This window comes from Poecile atricapillus, chromosome 10 (genome assembly GCF_030490865.1).
Source record: "Poecile atricapillus isolate bPoeAtr1 chromosome 10, bPoeAtr1.hap1, whole genome shotgun sequence".
NCBI classification, from domain to species: domain Eukaryota; kingdom Metazoa; phylum Chordata; class Aves; order Passeriformes; family Paridae; genus Poecile; species Poecile atricapillus.
Window position 1 is genome coordinate 18,713,195 of NC_081258.1, and position 15,229 is coordinate 18,728,423.

The following is a 15,229-nucleotide window of genomic DNA, read 5'->3' on the forward strand; positions in this document are numbered from 1 at the left end:
CGAGTCCTGGGCAGGTGGGCTTAGATGCTTTCCAGAAGTGCTAATCTGTGTTCCTTCTCAGGATGGAGTACAGATAGCTAATTTTTGCCTCACCTAATCTTAGCCATCCTAAATCCTGCCCTGAGTAATTGCTTGTGAAAAGCATTGTGTGGGTGACTCGATTGCTGAGGTGCTGTTAGAGAGAGATTTTAGTTTTCCACAGTGTTTAGCTGCAGTAATTCAGAGGCTATGCGTTCTTTTCCCACTTTTCTTTATATTCCAGTGTGTTTTCCATCTTGCCTGACAAATAGGAACAACAGTCTCCTTACTGCCCAGGCTGGAAGTGTTCTCTTGGATGTGTCTGTTTGATCCTTTGAGATATTTGTCCTCTGAAGATGAGGGTAGTGGAAATAAGTGAAGAAAATACCAGACATACACAAACTAGTGGGAATCTAATGAAGATTCCTGACAAGCAGTCTGAATTTTTGTACAGCTTTGCTTTCGATTGCTGTATTTTAGAATCATAATTTTTAGTGTAATTTCCATATTTAAAATAATAGGGTGCCATCCTGAATATTGGCTGTTTTATCTGCAAGATTGGCACCTTCACCTTCAAAAAAGGGCACTCACTGTCATGGAGCAGCTCACAAGAGAGGGAGTGTGAGATACAAACTGCTGGAATTGGATTAAAGAGATTCCTCACAACAGTAGAAGGATTACATGACTCCAGAATTTTGGGTGATAGTTCAGCTTTTGGAAGGGTAAGTGGTCTGGCAGGCACAAAACCCATTCTCAATTTCTTTTTTTCTCTTTGCTGTCTCTATCAATAACTTCAGATCCTCTGTCAGCTCTTTATCTAACTCTCGTTCCTCATCTTTGGCCTCACCAAGCCAATTGTAGTATTTTTGAACTACTTATAATGTGACCACATTTAATCTGTTTCATTTCTTAAAACTCAGATTCTTGCACTTTTTACTCCTAGAGCTCTACTTATGATTTTTAATTCTTAATAACCTCATCCAAGTTTAGATCTGTTAGTTTTACTTCTTTAAACCATGGATTTGAAGGATAAAAGCAGCCTGTGAGGTGAATTCAGATATAGTAAGAACAGAAGAATGGGCTTTGCTGTGGCAGGACAATGCCAAGCAACTCTGCAGTTTTTGAGCTGGAAGCCATTCCAGGAAAGCTGCTCTTTGTTCCTGCAGCCCAGAGCATCCTGCCTGGCCAGGGTAGGAATGTGCTGGCTCCTGGATACTGCAGACCTTGGGGATGGCAGGAAAGATGCATGTGCTGTTTTTTCACCTTGAAGAACTGAGAGGAGCTTGTGGAAAACAATACTTCAGGATCATAGCTGCTGGAGTATCTGCTAAATAAAGATTCTGTAAACCACAGAAAAAGGTGGATTTATGAAGCATGCCTGGAACTTGGGTGGACACCTATGAGGTGTTCCAAGGCAATTTGCTATTTAATGTGGCCCAAGCAGTGTTCTCCAGATGCAGAACTGATTTTACCACCATGTTCTTAGAACTTCATCCCACTCAAGGTGTCTGGCACTGAAGATTGCAGCCCTAATGATTTTGGTTTGGCAGAGAAAAAAAAAAGGGCCAATACCAAGGGTTTTCTGCTGGGAAGTATTAGATAAAATTGCTAAGGGATTGTTTTGCCTGCCCCACCTGTAATAAAAGAGTAGTTAAACTGGCTGTGTTCTTGAGGAACTTCATGTTTCGACTTCTCTCTCCTCAGAGCTTATCATGCAGTGGTAAATCAGAATAATGCAAGTCTTAATTATTTTTGTTCATTACAGGGAGAGTTTCCAATTTGCACATAGGCTCAATAACTAGTTCAGTGTAAGAGGAGCCTGCAGAGCTTGAAGTAAATGTGTTTGCTGAGTTATGAGCAATCAGCCTCTGGAGCTGGTGTTTTCAAACTTTTAGAGGGTGTAAAGAGATAGAGCCTTGGCCAGAGGTGTTTTACCAGCCACTGTGCTTGAATTCGCTGAGGAAGGACCAGTCTTCCCATTTGGGAAGTATTTCTTTTTCAGCTGATATTTGTGAGGACTGCCAGCTTGGAGATTATGATAGGAAAGTATTTTTGTTTGGCTTGTGTTTAGATTTAACATAGCAAGAAAACAGATAGGAAAATGTTACTACTTCTCTTTATCACAGGCAGATGTTCTGTGGGTTTGTAGTGGTGGTGGAAAGGTGTCAGAAATTCCTTCTTTTGCTCTCTAAAGAGCCAAGAGTTGATGAAATCACCTCTCACAATTCAGTTTCCTCCCTCTCGCCCTTGCCTGGAATGCACTTTCCAGGTATTCCTGCTGTAGTCCCCAAATGCCTGCTTTTCAATGCAGCTCTTGTTTATAACGTGTGTTCCTACCTTGGGTCCCAGGGGAAGGTGCAGGGAAGGTATTTTCTCCACAAGAACACCTGATGGTGTGCCACAGGATGCAAATTAAAAGTTGTATATAAAATGTGGATACAGTTCTCCTGTCAGGAGCCTTCCTTTATGATCATGTACAAGTGCTACAGTTGCATTGCCCTCCTTATGCTGTGATTATTTACAAAATAAGATCATGCCTGTTTTGGTGAGCTTTTTCTCTGTTGTTTTGTGGAACAGAAAAATATCAGCTGGGGAAAAGCTGCAATGTGAAGCAGCAAAGGTTTTCTGCTGGTGCAGTCCTGGACATGGTAAGAGAAAGAGTCTTTCTGGAACAGCTCACTCAGAAATGCAGTGGTGTCTGTGTGAGATGGGTTGGGTTTTATTCTTCCACTCCCTTTTTCTCCCCCTGCTAACTACACTGACCATTTTATAGACTACTTCCTTGGGCTGGATGCCCTTTGTGGCAGCTGCTGTTTGAAATAGAGGAGTGCCAACAGGCACCTCATTATTGGGAATAGAATGAGGAGCATACATAAATAGAACTTGTTTGGGTGTAAGAAATTGGCTTGTCGTTTGGCAGGATTTTCTATGGTTATTGTTCAGTTTGTTGCTTTCATTTGAAGTACGTTATATAATTGATAAAAAGAGAACAACCTGCTCTGCTTATTTGAGTTACAATATTCAGGATAAACTGCTGAGATCCACATTAATTGTGCTCCCTTAATTACATCAGGCTGTAGGGGTCATTGGGTCATGAAACCTGTCCTTCCAGTAATGTGACAGTCACAACTGTGCTTCCCCACTAGCCAGAGATCTGGCTTTTCCTCTGACCAGAAAATGACTTTTTGAGGATGATAAATCTTTTTCTTTTTTGTGAAGGAACAAAACCAGTCAGATTAATTAATGTGAAACCTGTAGAAAATCTGTAACTTCCTTCAGCTGTAAGAATTCTATAATAACGTCCAAAAAAACCCCTGAATTGGGGGGAGAAGAAAAGAGGGAAATTTTGGTCATGCACTATATTTTTGAGCCTTTGATAGCTTAAATGGTGGGCAGGCAGAGTTGCATTGACTCATGGGCTTAGGTGACCTACATTTACCTAGCTCTGATCTTTCTGCAGGCACTATGGAGATGTGTTAATGTTCTAGTTTTGAGCTGCAGGCTAATGATAAAGAACTGGCAGCTTCAATGAGAGTTTGCTCATGATTTGTTGCATTTTCAGCTGTTAAAAGTTTTAATATGCAGCTGTTCCACCTTCAAGTGTGGCTTCATTTGCATATGTTTGTGTTTATAAAAGTTGGCTTTATTTTTTCATAGAGAGGGTATATTGACATATGCTTTGCCTAAAATACTATTTAGGCTGTGGTACAGCTGTAAATACATGGCCAGTGGTTTTCATAGCTCCTGGTTATAGGATGCTGGTTGCAAATTCAAAATCTAAAAAAAGCCCAAACAGCAAACCTGTTTTTCAGTTTCACAGTTTTGTCTGTGCTTTTTAAGGCATTTTTGTAATAAAATTTCTTGAGATTTGTTAATTTGTAGAACATTGTCTCCAGTTAAGTTATCATCCGTGTAATTTCAGGTCAGAGGAAAGAACAACCCGTGGGAAGGCTTCTTTTTCCTACATTTTCCATAAAAAAGCTGATAAACCTTGAGAAATTGGGAGAGAAATAAAAGGGTGAGGAAGCAATGCCTTGTTTGCTGCAGGGATGACTAATGGGAGAGTATTTTCTCTGCTAATAAAACCCGAGTGCAGTCATATGCATGTGCCCTTTTTTCCTTGCCAGAAAACACGCTTCTGTCTGAATGCTTCATTCTCCTGCTCTACTCCAGCCTATCCCAGAGCTGTAAGAGTAAGTCCACTTTGTAGGAATAACTTGGTGGGCAAGATTGTATATGTAATATATATATATGTATATATGTACAGCTTAGGGTATACACCAGCTATTTCATCATTTCAGCTCAAATGTGAACTAGTTTGACTTGTTCAACCTTCTGCTTAGACATTTAGTGGTGGCAAGGAATAATCCAGCTGTAAAAGCTGTATTCTTAACTCCTTTATGGAAAAGCAGTTGAAGTGGGAGTATTTGCAGCTTAAACTAATTTGACTGAAGATCTGAAGCTGTTGGGTGGTAGATGAAAGCCACGTTAATGCTTTCTGAAAGCCAAAGTTGACACTTCATTTTCCTGGCTTTCTTGTAGCACAGGTGATCCCAGGATGATGATGCAGCAGCAGTGCTATTTCTACCTATTTTTCTAGGACAAGCAGCTGTGGAACACGTAGTCATCCTCCTTTTATTCCTGCAGGACAGTGTTCGTGCTGCTAGACAGGAACACCCGTGGAGATTTCTTTACAGGCAGTGGGGTAACATTAGCATTTGGTTTTTAAAGTGGTTAGGGGGACCACAGCAAAAACCAGTCAGCATGGGGAGAGCTTGCAGGTCAGGTATTTTAACCCTTTGGGGTCTTTTCCCCCCTTCTGGGAGTTAGTTCAGTTGCTGCTGCTTTTATCTGCATAGTTAAAATGCTGCTTGGTGATCAGAGTTACTACACAAATATATAACTATTTTTACATTCATTTCTGAGTGGCAGAACACAGATCTTGGATAGATTTGATTAATTAATTTTATGTAATTTGTGTTAAAATCTAGCTGCAGATAATATCTTGAAGATGTGAAAGGGATATTATTGATGAAATTATTTGTTCCAAGTGCTGTAGAATCTCCTGGAGTGCAGCTGGATGTTACACTGCTGTAATCACATTGGAGAGATTAAGTTAGAAACTGATTCCAGTTTGGTTGTGACTGGAAGCACCAGTGACTGACAATCAGCAGGATTTGGGATTTGCTCTAAGGAAGGTGTTTAACATGAGTATTTTTCTAAAGAGAATTAATGTTGGGAGGCAGCGATTCAATACAGGGAACTTGATTCCTTGCAGCACATCAGGCTGAACATGGAAATTGGTGACAGAGGCTCAGGAGTGAGCTGGAAATACTGTTCCAGCTTTAATAGTCTCATCCACTCAATATTCCTAACTTGTATTATAGAAAAAATGTATTTTCAAAATGCTACACTTTTAAGAATATTCTCATCTGCAGAGTATTTGTGTAATAGTCTAGTCTTAAAATTTTAACTTCAAGAGGAGGGACAAGATGCAGCTCTTTTTTATCCTTTCTTCAGTTGTACAGGAAGCAGTTCAGAACTACAGTTTTAACTGGTTCTTTAATTGTTTAAGAATTTAGTTGTATGGGGTTTTTTGTAGTCACAAGACTATTACAGTATTTTGCATTCAGTGCCCAAACTTAATTGCAAAATCTTGATAAGGCAAATAAATCTGAAGTACTGGAACACCCATATCACCAGCAGCTTCAAGAGAAAGGATACCATTTCAGAATTGCATAAAGTATGTTTAATTTTGCAGTTTTTTTCTTTAATTAATGTGCTGGTTGTTAGTGTCAGTATGTGAAGGGAAGGATTTTAGTTAACATCCTTTGTAAAGCTACCTCATTTTTAAGGTTTATTTAAACATTGTCAGTTTTGTTTTCATCCTTGGTCTCATACATGTGACATCTGCAAGAAGGCATTCACATTTGAAAGCTCCCAGAAGTTCAGAACTTGTGTGTGTTGAAACCAATGTTTAGAAACCAGGGTGGAAAGCAGCCCTTGTGAATGAATAATTGTCTCTTTGAAGTGATTGGTTATGGAACCTCAATAGGGAAGATATGGGATGGAAAATACATAAATACTTGATTGTATAGTGTAAGCAAAGCATGTTATTATGTTGGTGTATGTTTGCTCACATTAGTTAAATCATGGTAATTTTAGTGTGTTAACACATTTCTGGTAAATGCTCGAATTGGTTTACTGCTGAGAATGGCAAAATGAAGTAGATCCATCAGTATGGTTTGGTTTTTGTGGTGTTCTTCCACCCCAAAGAAGTTTGGTAGCCCTGAAGAGGAAGGGTAGCAGAGACAGAGCTGTCCTGTGTATCCCCTTTTTCCTAGAATTCCACAAAGCCTCATGCTTCCCACACACCCCTGTCTCCCCCCAGAGGAGGTTGTTATTTCCCCTCTGTTTTTTTATACAGTTGCAAGTGGTGGGTCATTGGGATCTGTTTGATACTGTTCTGATCCTGCTTTTAATGTGTGACAAAGCCAAGCTCCCCAGGCTGAGGTGTCCTAAGGAACTCTTGAGCACACTGAGTGCAGGGCCAGTGATGGCTCTGCAGAGTTAAATCACCCGGGGAGGAGAGCAGCGTGAAGTACGTGCTCCTAAAAACGCCAGAGGATTCCTTCCCAGGAGCCAGGACAGACAGAACACTCTTAGAGAGGTTGTGGAGAGGGTTTGAGAAGGAGAGGGAGGGCAGATGGGACTGAATTAAGCCTCTTAGGGATTAGGTATCTTTAAAAGTAAGTCTGGAGGTATCATTACGTTTGGTAATTTTCAGAACTTTCTCCCAGTGTTCTATTCAGATTTTCTTCCCCATTCAGTCTTGGTGTGACACTGGATCTCCTAAGCTTTGTCTGTGCTCTCCTGTGAGTGAACACTGACACCATTGACTGCTGTTTAATCTGCTTTTCAAGCAGCTGCGTTTTTGTCTGAGGCTATAAATCAAAATCAGTTTTCGAAATCAGCAATTGAATGTTAAACAGTGTTGGAAAAATAATGATTTTTATTTTTTAATTTTTTTTTTTATTTTATCTTTAAATGAAATTTGTGTAGAGATATTCATTAAACCTCAACTTTTCACAGGTTTAATGTTTGGGTTTGTATGTTGCCAGACTCCCTGAGTTTGTGTTATTGGTGGGAATAGGCCTGGCTGTTGCTGCCTGGGCCAGGTGAGCTCTGTGCTCACGTGCAGTGCCCGACCTTCACTCAGAGCTGTGCAGGTGAAAGGCTGTTGCTGCCTTGGCACAGCGGTGATGGAGCAGGACAAGCAGCTTATGAGCACAGCACAATCTCTCACCTGCTCCAAGGCTGACCCTGAGCTGTCTGTGTCTGACTCCCACTTTTCCTTGGAGCTTGTGAAGTCCGTCTGTTATCCCTGCTTGGGACCTTGAAGGGTTGTGACAAACAGGAGCAGAGATTGGGACAGCGTGGGGCAGGTTAGCTGGGCATTAAAGGCATCAGTTTGATGGAGTTGTAATGGGTGTGTGTTTCTTACACACTTGAAAATACTAAAATTGGAATTGAAATCATCTGAAACACATTTGGCTGAGCTTTAACACGTGCTGATGTATCTCTGCCATGTGTTAAAATGTTATTTATAGAGTGGGGGAGAAATTAATGCTGATAGTGAGTAGCTTGGTAAGTTGTGTAAGTAATTTAATTAAATGTTTGGTGTTCCAAGCATTAGATTTTATTGTATATTTACCTGTTTGGAAAAGAAGGCAACTTTGAGAATTTTGAGGTTAGGTGGAGTAATTATGAGGGTGCAAACAAGCTAAGGCCCCAAAAGCTCATGTTGATAATGAGGTTATTCTTGTGCTGCTTTTTATGAGATCTTAGTCTGCTCTTGCTTAAAATTTCTTATTACCTGGGCATTTAAAATGCAGGAAAGCCTTTGAGATTTGAATTAATGGTGCAGGGTAAGTACTGCAGCTACGCTAATCGTGTTTTAGGGCTAAACAAGTATTTCCTTACACAGGTAACTTGTAGAGTGCCAGGTACACTGATTCCTTGGAATGGATGCATGGATGGATGGACAGCAAGCAGAGAGTTGCAGCATCTTTCAAATTGCTTAAAATACATTGGTTTTTTTCCCCCTCTGAATCCTTTTTTTGGTAGCAGTTGTTATACTTGCCAAGGGATGTGATATCACGGTTCTTTTTCACTCAAGTGCGTAGTTGTGTCTCAAAAAGGGTAGAAAATTCTGTCCAGCTTGCAGAAGTTATTTCTGGAGAGATGAGGCTGACTGGAGGCAGAGGAGGTTGGTTAAACTGGGCAGGTTTAATGTCATCAGTCCTGTGGCCTTAAGTTTATTTTGAAATGTTGTTTCTCTTGGTTATCATGCAACGATCTTTTAACTGGTGACTTAATGCTGGTGTAAAGCATTGGTAGATAAAAACAGATCAGATCAAATTCTTTTAAATTCAAGCTCAAATGGGATGGGTTTTTTGAGCTTTAGTCTGGCTAGGATGAGATGTTGGTAAATATTTAAAGTCCTATTTTAAATTATGCAGGAAGAGTTGCATAGACACAAATTTCTCTATATGAACACACCATTAAAACAGTTAATTTATGATCACTTTATTCAAATTTTGTCTTGTGTTTCTTCATTGAAAAAGCTTAGAAGTACCAGGCCTGTGATACTTTGCTTAAAAATGTTGCTTAATGAAATTATTATATTACTAGATGGAAAAATTAGGGTTGGATTTATATAACTTTTAATAGACTACACTTGAGATGATTGTTTTGTTCTGTTGCATGACAGCATCAAAAATACCTCCTAAAACATCATTTTAGTGATGAGTCAGCAAGTGATTTTCTTAGGTTTGTTTTTGGAATATGATAAATTCTAGTTCATATGTTGCTGAATAAAAATGCCTTGGTTATATTGAAAGTACAAACTGAGCCTGAGTCCTGTGCCAGGAACTGTGAAGCCACTGGGTACAATTTAGGGATCTGTTGGGTTTGGGTGTTGGATTCTCCCTTGGTGGGCAGCAGTTGGCTGAGGGAAGAGTTTTTGAAGCATTAAATGTTTAACTGTTCTTCACCCTTTGAATCACAGATGTTCCAGTTTGTTTTGACTGTTAGAGTTGTTTGTAGTCTAAACCAGATTACATTTCTAGTTTTTTTAAATCCCTGAAGGCCATTAAAATGGGCACACTCTGCCACATGTAAAAGTGGTGTGTGTATAAATCACTTTTTGTGTAAGAAAACGATGGTTTGTAATTGCTGTGGAATTTGGCTTTCAGTTAAGCTTTGAAATTTATGAATGTAGATGACTGTGAGTCATGTAAACAGCAAGTTCCATTAGAATAAACCACCTAAAGCCTGGAAAAAAATCCTGTGATTGGGTTATTGTGTGTGCAGTATGTGGCAGCAGCCTGCACTTCAGCAGAGATGATTTCCCAGATTTTAGAAATTCTTTTCTCTGGCTCAGCTCGCACTCTGGTTTGTTGTGTCTCAATACAGCCAAGCTAAGGATTTGCCACGAGCAAGACTCCACACTGCTGAAAAAGCTTTTCTGGTGGGAGGGTGAAGGAGGCAAAGAATTGTCCAGAATGACCCTGGGAGAACACGGAGATAAATGGGAGTGGGGGCTGTGATGTACTGGGCCAGGCTTTTATCCACATGCCAAGACTGGTGTTTTTCATTCCTCTTTGTCTATTTTGTCAGTTTATTCAGCTCCTTGTTTAACTTCTTTCTGTGCTAATATCACTGTCCTGAATGTTTGGGTGCTATTCAGTCAACTACACCTGGAGGTGGAAGTTTATAGAAACTTCCAGGTGCTGTGAAATGCCAGCAGCTCAGGCCTTTTATTTGGGAATCTTGTTTTCTGTAAATCAAATTTCTCATTTTTGTGTAATTTTCTTTGTGGTCTTGTTAGGTACTTTTTTCCAGAGAGTATCTAGATACAAAATACCTGAAAAGCTACAGAAGAGAATGTTGGAGAAGGATGATTTATCTTAGGTTAGTTATGGAGAGCTTCAGGCATAGGAATAACAGAATTGATGACTTTCGTGTATTTTCCTACACCTGAGCAGTTTAATTTCTTTGTGCCCTCAGGTGCACTTAGTCTTGTGTAACTCCTCAGTTTAGCAGAATTCTGGAGAAGTAATTCTTTGGAGAAGTAATTCTTGGTTTGTTTTGTTTTTTTTTTCCTTTTGTGAGGGGTGGGTTTAGAAGGCAAACCAGCCTTTGCCTGGGGCTTGTATGAACTGATGCAACTCCTCATCCCACATGATGGTTTTAAAAGATGAGGAGCAGTTTGTGATCATCTCCAGTGGGAATTTGAAGGAAAATGCTTTCCTTACAGTTTCAGAGCTTGAAGTTCTTTGCTAAAGATATAGGAAAGAACAAAGATGGGAGTTTTTGACACCCAGCACATAGGTATTTTTGAATTCAAGTATCCTAATGGATTTCAATATGAATTTATTAATTGTATTGAATATAAATAGTTCTTTAACAAAGATCCTTCTCTTTTATTTTTAGTATATTTTTGGGGAGTTCAGCCCTGATGAATTTAATCAGTTCTTTGTGACTCCACGATGCTCTGTTGAGGTAAGATCTACTACTTTAAACTTGTTTTAGAAATAACATTTGAAAGCTCCTTCTCTTTGTGTGAATTTGAAATACAACAATACAAATATTGATCATTCACTCGGCTTGCTAATTTACAAACTGAAAATTTTATTCAGTAGTCTTCTTTCCATGTATGTGGATATTAAGTCAATTTTTAGACATAAATTAATGGTTCCACCTTCTGCTTGTCATGTTTCAGAGCTGGACTAGCTGACAGTAGTGGTGAGATGTTGACAGTGAATTTTCCAGCCCTGTATCACAGTTTTGGTGGCTTTTTTTAAGGGTGGATACTGAGAGCTTTCCCAGCAGAATTCTTGGTTGTAGGGTGGGCTTCTAAGTCTTGGGAGCCTTTTGAAGCACAGGGGTTGTTACTGTTTTTGGCCAGGTGGAGTCCTGCTCACCCTCAAAGCTGTGCTCACAGGGAAGGCTGTGTGTGAGGTCTGAGAAGTGCATCAATAATGAGCTAATTAGTGACAGGGAGAACCACAGAGTGGGAACAGTTGTCTTTGTGTGTTGGAGTTCATTACATACTCACATAGTATTGTAGGCTCTTATTCTCTGTAGCTCTTGGTAGAGAATGACTTTCCTTCATAGGGAAGAGCTTTATCCCATTGTCCTCATCTCTAGACTTGAAAAATAATTTTCCTCTGGGTCAATTTCCATGTATTTCCTCCAGACATTTCCATTCAGACATTTCAGTCATGCTTCCATCCTGCTCTCTCAACATAAAGGAAACAAACACTCGAGCTGTAGATGGGGAAATCCTTTTGTCACAGTTTACAAACCATTGTTAATGTGACTTAGTTTCCTGTAGCTTAATTTTCCAAGGATAATTAGTGTAATAAACTGCTGAACAATGAAAGGGCACAAAGGGAATGGGGTGGGGTGGGGAGTGAGGGAAGTTCAGAAAGGAAAAAGAGTATTTTTGCTTTTTAGAGGGGTGAGCTGTGTCTCTGGTCCAGGGGAAGCAGAAGAGATCTTTAGGTAATATCTGTTAGCTGTGATGATCCTGCTGTTCTCCCACCATATATGCAGTCATAGCAGTGTGACATTGTCATCACATGTAGTGTCACCTGAAGTGCCCCCATCAACTGTTCCACCACTTTGGGGATGATGAAATGTCATATCTTGACTTCTGTAAAGCTGTTCTCAAAGTATGAACCTGCAGCACAAGAACCAGTGTAACTTCATTTTCTCAGTGTACCACTTACTGGTTAGCTGTCCAAATAAAGAGCTGTTGAACGATGTTCCTTAAGTTTGTCCTTGATCTGGTTCAATTCAATGTTTTAATTACCTGGATGATGAAATAAAAATGATGCTTATTAGTTTTATACTAATTGGTGTAAAAACTTGGTCTGAAAAAGGCAGGGTGAAATTCAAGAAGGACAAGCCAGAGATGATAATGCTGCAGTGATGTTTGACACACATCGCGTTGAGGATGGTCCCCACATGTGCTGCTGTACCTCTGAGGTCCCTTAACCACAGACCCAAGGGGAACTCTGGCAAGGGAGTAGTTAAAGCTAAAGGGGAATATAGGTTGAATATTAGGAAAAAGATTTTTACAGAAAGAATGATAAAGTACTGGAGGTATCTGCCTGGGGAGGTGATGGAGTCACCATCCCTGGATGTGTTTATGAAAAGACTGGATGTGGCACGCAGTGCCATGGTTTAGTTGAGGTCTTAGGGCATGGGCTGGACTCAGGGGTCTTGAAGGTCTCTTCCAGCCCAGTGATTGTGTGATCCTGTTGTCTAAAATGTCCCTTTTACATGTGACATTTTTTGACATGTTGTTTGGTCTCATACCTGTTGGCTCTGATGGTTGACATGACCCAGTTGTATGGAACAAGTCAGCTGTGCAAAAGTGCTGTTGATTAATCAGATATGTTGGGGACCAAGAGGCTGACTACTTTTTAAAAAATTGTTTTATTTTCTGAAGGTCTTTGCTTTAGATAAAAACAAAAGTTGCAAAGTTTATCATTAGCTGTTCGCTGTAGACATTTAGAGTAATTTTCTTAGCTCTAACTAAAATCATATTGAGCCTATGTTCAAAGTTAATATGGAGCTTGACCCAATGATTCTCATTTTTTACTTGAAAAGATGATACATTAAGATGTATTGAGGTTCATTAATGGATTTACAGCATGTTTTCTTTCATATTCTTTTGCAATCGAATTTCAGGAATATTTTTCTTGCCATTTCTGATGCACTGGTGTCTGCAGTGCATTAAAAAGGCAACATGTGAGTATCTGTAGCTTTAGGGAATTGAAAACTTCAATAAAGCAATTTTTTATTTGTTACACCATTGGAGTTGCTATTTAGAATAGCATTGTAAAGCTGCACTGTGCCCTCAGTGTTGTATCTCCCACTGCAGAAGCAGTTGCACGTTCTCCAGGAGCTGCTGGAATGCAGTGTGGCAGTGCTGCCAGTTCTGCAGGCACAGGAGAAGCTCTCAGCTGCTCAGGAGCTTTAGGGGCAGGCAAGGGGAGTTAGAAATTGCCCACCTGTGGTTGCACCATAGGGTTCTGTCAACCCTGAGGCCATAAAATGATGCCAGTGTTTATAGGGGATGTATTTCCAAACCCTGTGCTGTGGGTACATTATGGTTAGGCTGTTCAATGTGTTCAAGCATCCACCTTAGCTGAAACATTTCAAGGGCTACACTGGAGAAGGCTGAAAGTCAAAAGGTTCAGGTGTGATTGGTAGCTGGGCAAAAGTTTGTTTTATCCTTTCCCAATTTGGTCTGTCTTCAGCTTCTGTCTAAAAAGAGGATAAGTTCCTCATCCTAAAATGAGTTATGAAGAAAGATGCTGATGCTGGGAGGTGAATTGCTTGAGAGGTTGGTGAGCCTGTAGTGTGTAACCAAGATAATCTTTATCTTTCAGTACTTGTGGTAATCTGCAGGGATGCTTGAAGCTGCAGTGTGGGATTTGATAAATATAGAAGCATGAGTTCAAGGCATCCTCTCCAAAAATCAAATCTCGATTATGATGTTTTTAAAGGATTCGGATGTTTCATATGAAACTGCTATGAAATGTTCATAGATTTGCTTTGCCTTTAAATAAGTTTCATTTCTTTTTTGTACAGCTCCCCCCATACAATGAAACAGTTTCATGTGGTATTAAATCCACAGGTAAGTTTCATGATGGTAAGAAATCAAGATTTTTTTTATTTTTTTTTTAAACTTCAAGGTTGTGACACTTTCCTGAGATTTACTTTAACCTCTCTTTAAATGTAATTACTAGAACTTGCTCAGCACCTACACAGGCATATATTAGGCAGATTGTTTTTTTTAAACTTGAATGAATGATATCTGTGAGAGGTTTTTAAAATCCTGCATTGAACTTCAGCTAATTACAGTGGGCATCTTATTCCTCCTTCGCTGTGCTGCCACACAGTTAGAGTCCTGTGGAAACACTGTAGGATGTGGCTGTGAAAATGAGGGGGGCTGGAGAGCTGTAGCATGAGTATTTTCTAACAGTTACAGCAAGACTGCTCTGCAAGCAGTGCTCTGTTCTGTGCTCCCTTTGACTCTTGTTTCTGCCTGGCTTCGCTGTTTTTCTGGAGAATCCTGGTTTGGTTTGTTTGGGGTTTTTTTTTGGTGTTTTTTTTTTTTTTTTTTTTTTTTTATCTCTTGATGAAAGTGTGACTTGATGTAAAAATAAATTAGAGTTCCCCTTTTAAAGCTGTAATGCTCAGGTCTCCTCTGCCTCAGCCCATACCTCTTACAGCCTGACCTTACTTTGGAGTTGCAAGAAGTGGACAGGTAGACAGGAGCTGCCCTGGGATCCTCACTGTAAATAGTTTTAACCAAACTTCCACGGTGTTTTAAGCAGCAGGTAATTTAGTTTTTGGTTACCTCCCTGAAGCAGAGGAGAGCCAGGAAGCCAAGACTTAGACAGATGTATATGAGAATCACTCCAGCTCTCCTTAGAAAATCATGGAAGTATCTGAACATTTCTCAAAAGAGAACCAAACTACACATTAGTGTTTAAGAACATCTGATTGTTTTGCTTGGAGACTTTGGCCTTGCTTTTGAAGATAAACAAGACAGGCAGTCAGAAAGAAGGACTACAGGTCTCATTTGAGAGCAATCAGCAGCACTTCTGACAATTCAGTTTTATTTAGTACAGGACCAGTTTTAGGACCCTGTGTAGTTCTGAATGGGGGTTAGAAAAGTTCTTTAAAAAGACCATATGGTGTGAATTGTCTCTTGGTGACAGGGGCATCCAGTCATGTATTGCTAAGTCTAACTGGATTTAAGTTTTGTTCTTTCAGACTGGGATTTTAATGTTCACATGCCATACAGAAAGATGGTTTGTACAAATGTCTTTCAGATCATTCCTAGACCTTGAGAGAACCCCTCCCAGCCCTGAGATTAGGTAATGACAGCAAATTAGGTTTTGCTTGTAAAATGTCTTTAACAAGCTTGCACTGTACTGTGCATGCCCAGTATCACTGTGATGGCTGCATAGGAAGCTGTGCAAACTAAACTGGAATGCTTGGTTATGTAGAATATTTATATTTATATACGATGATACACACTTACCATGACACACACCTTACCATTCCCCATAGTCTTCATTTTTTTCTGTACTTATATTCAGTGTTTAACTTTATTACAGAA

General features: G+C 39.8%; 1 protein-coding gene across 1 annotated transcript in view; it reads left to right on the forward strand.

Moving 5' to 3' along the window:
* USP10 (ubiquitin specific peptidase 10) overlaps positions 1 to 15,229 on the forward strand; it is a 46,457-nt gene that overhangs the window by 8,916 nt on the left and 22,312 nt on the right. Inside the window, exons 2-3 of the mRNA XM_058845875.1 lie at positions 10,516 to 10,584; positions 13,690 to 13,735. Of these exons, the coding sequence (XP_058701858.1) occupies positions 10,516 to 10,584; positions 13,690 to 13,735 (115 nt within the window). The remainder of the gene's footprint in view (positions 1 to 10,515; positions 10,585 to 13,689; positions 13,736 to 15,229) is intronic.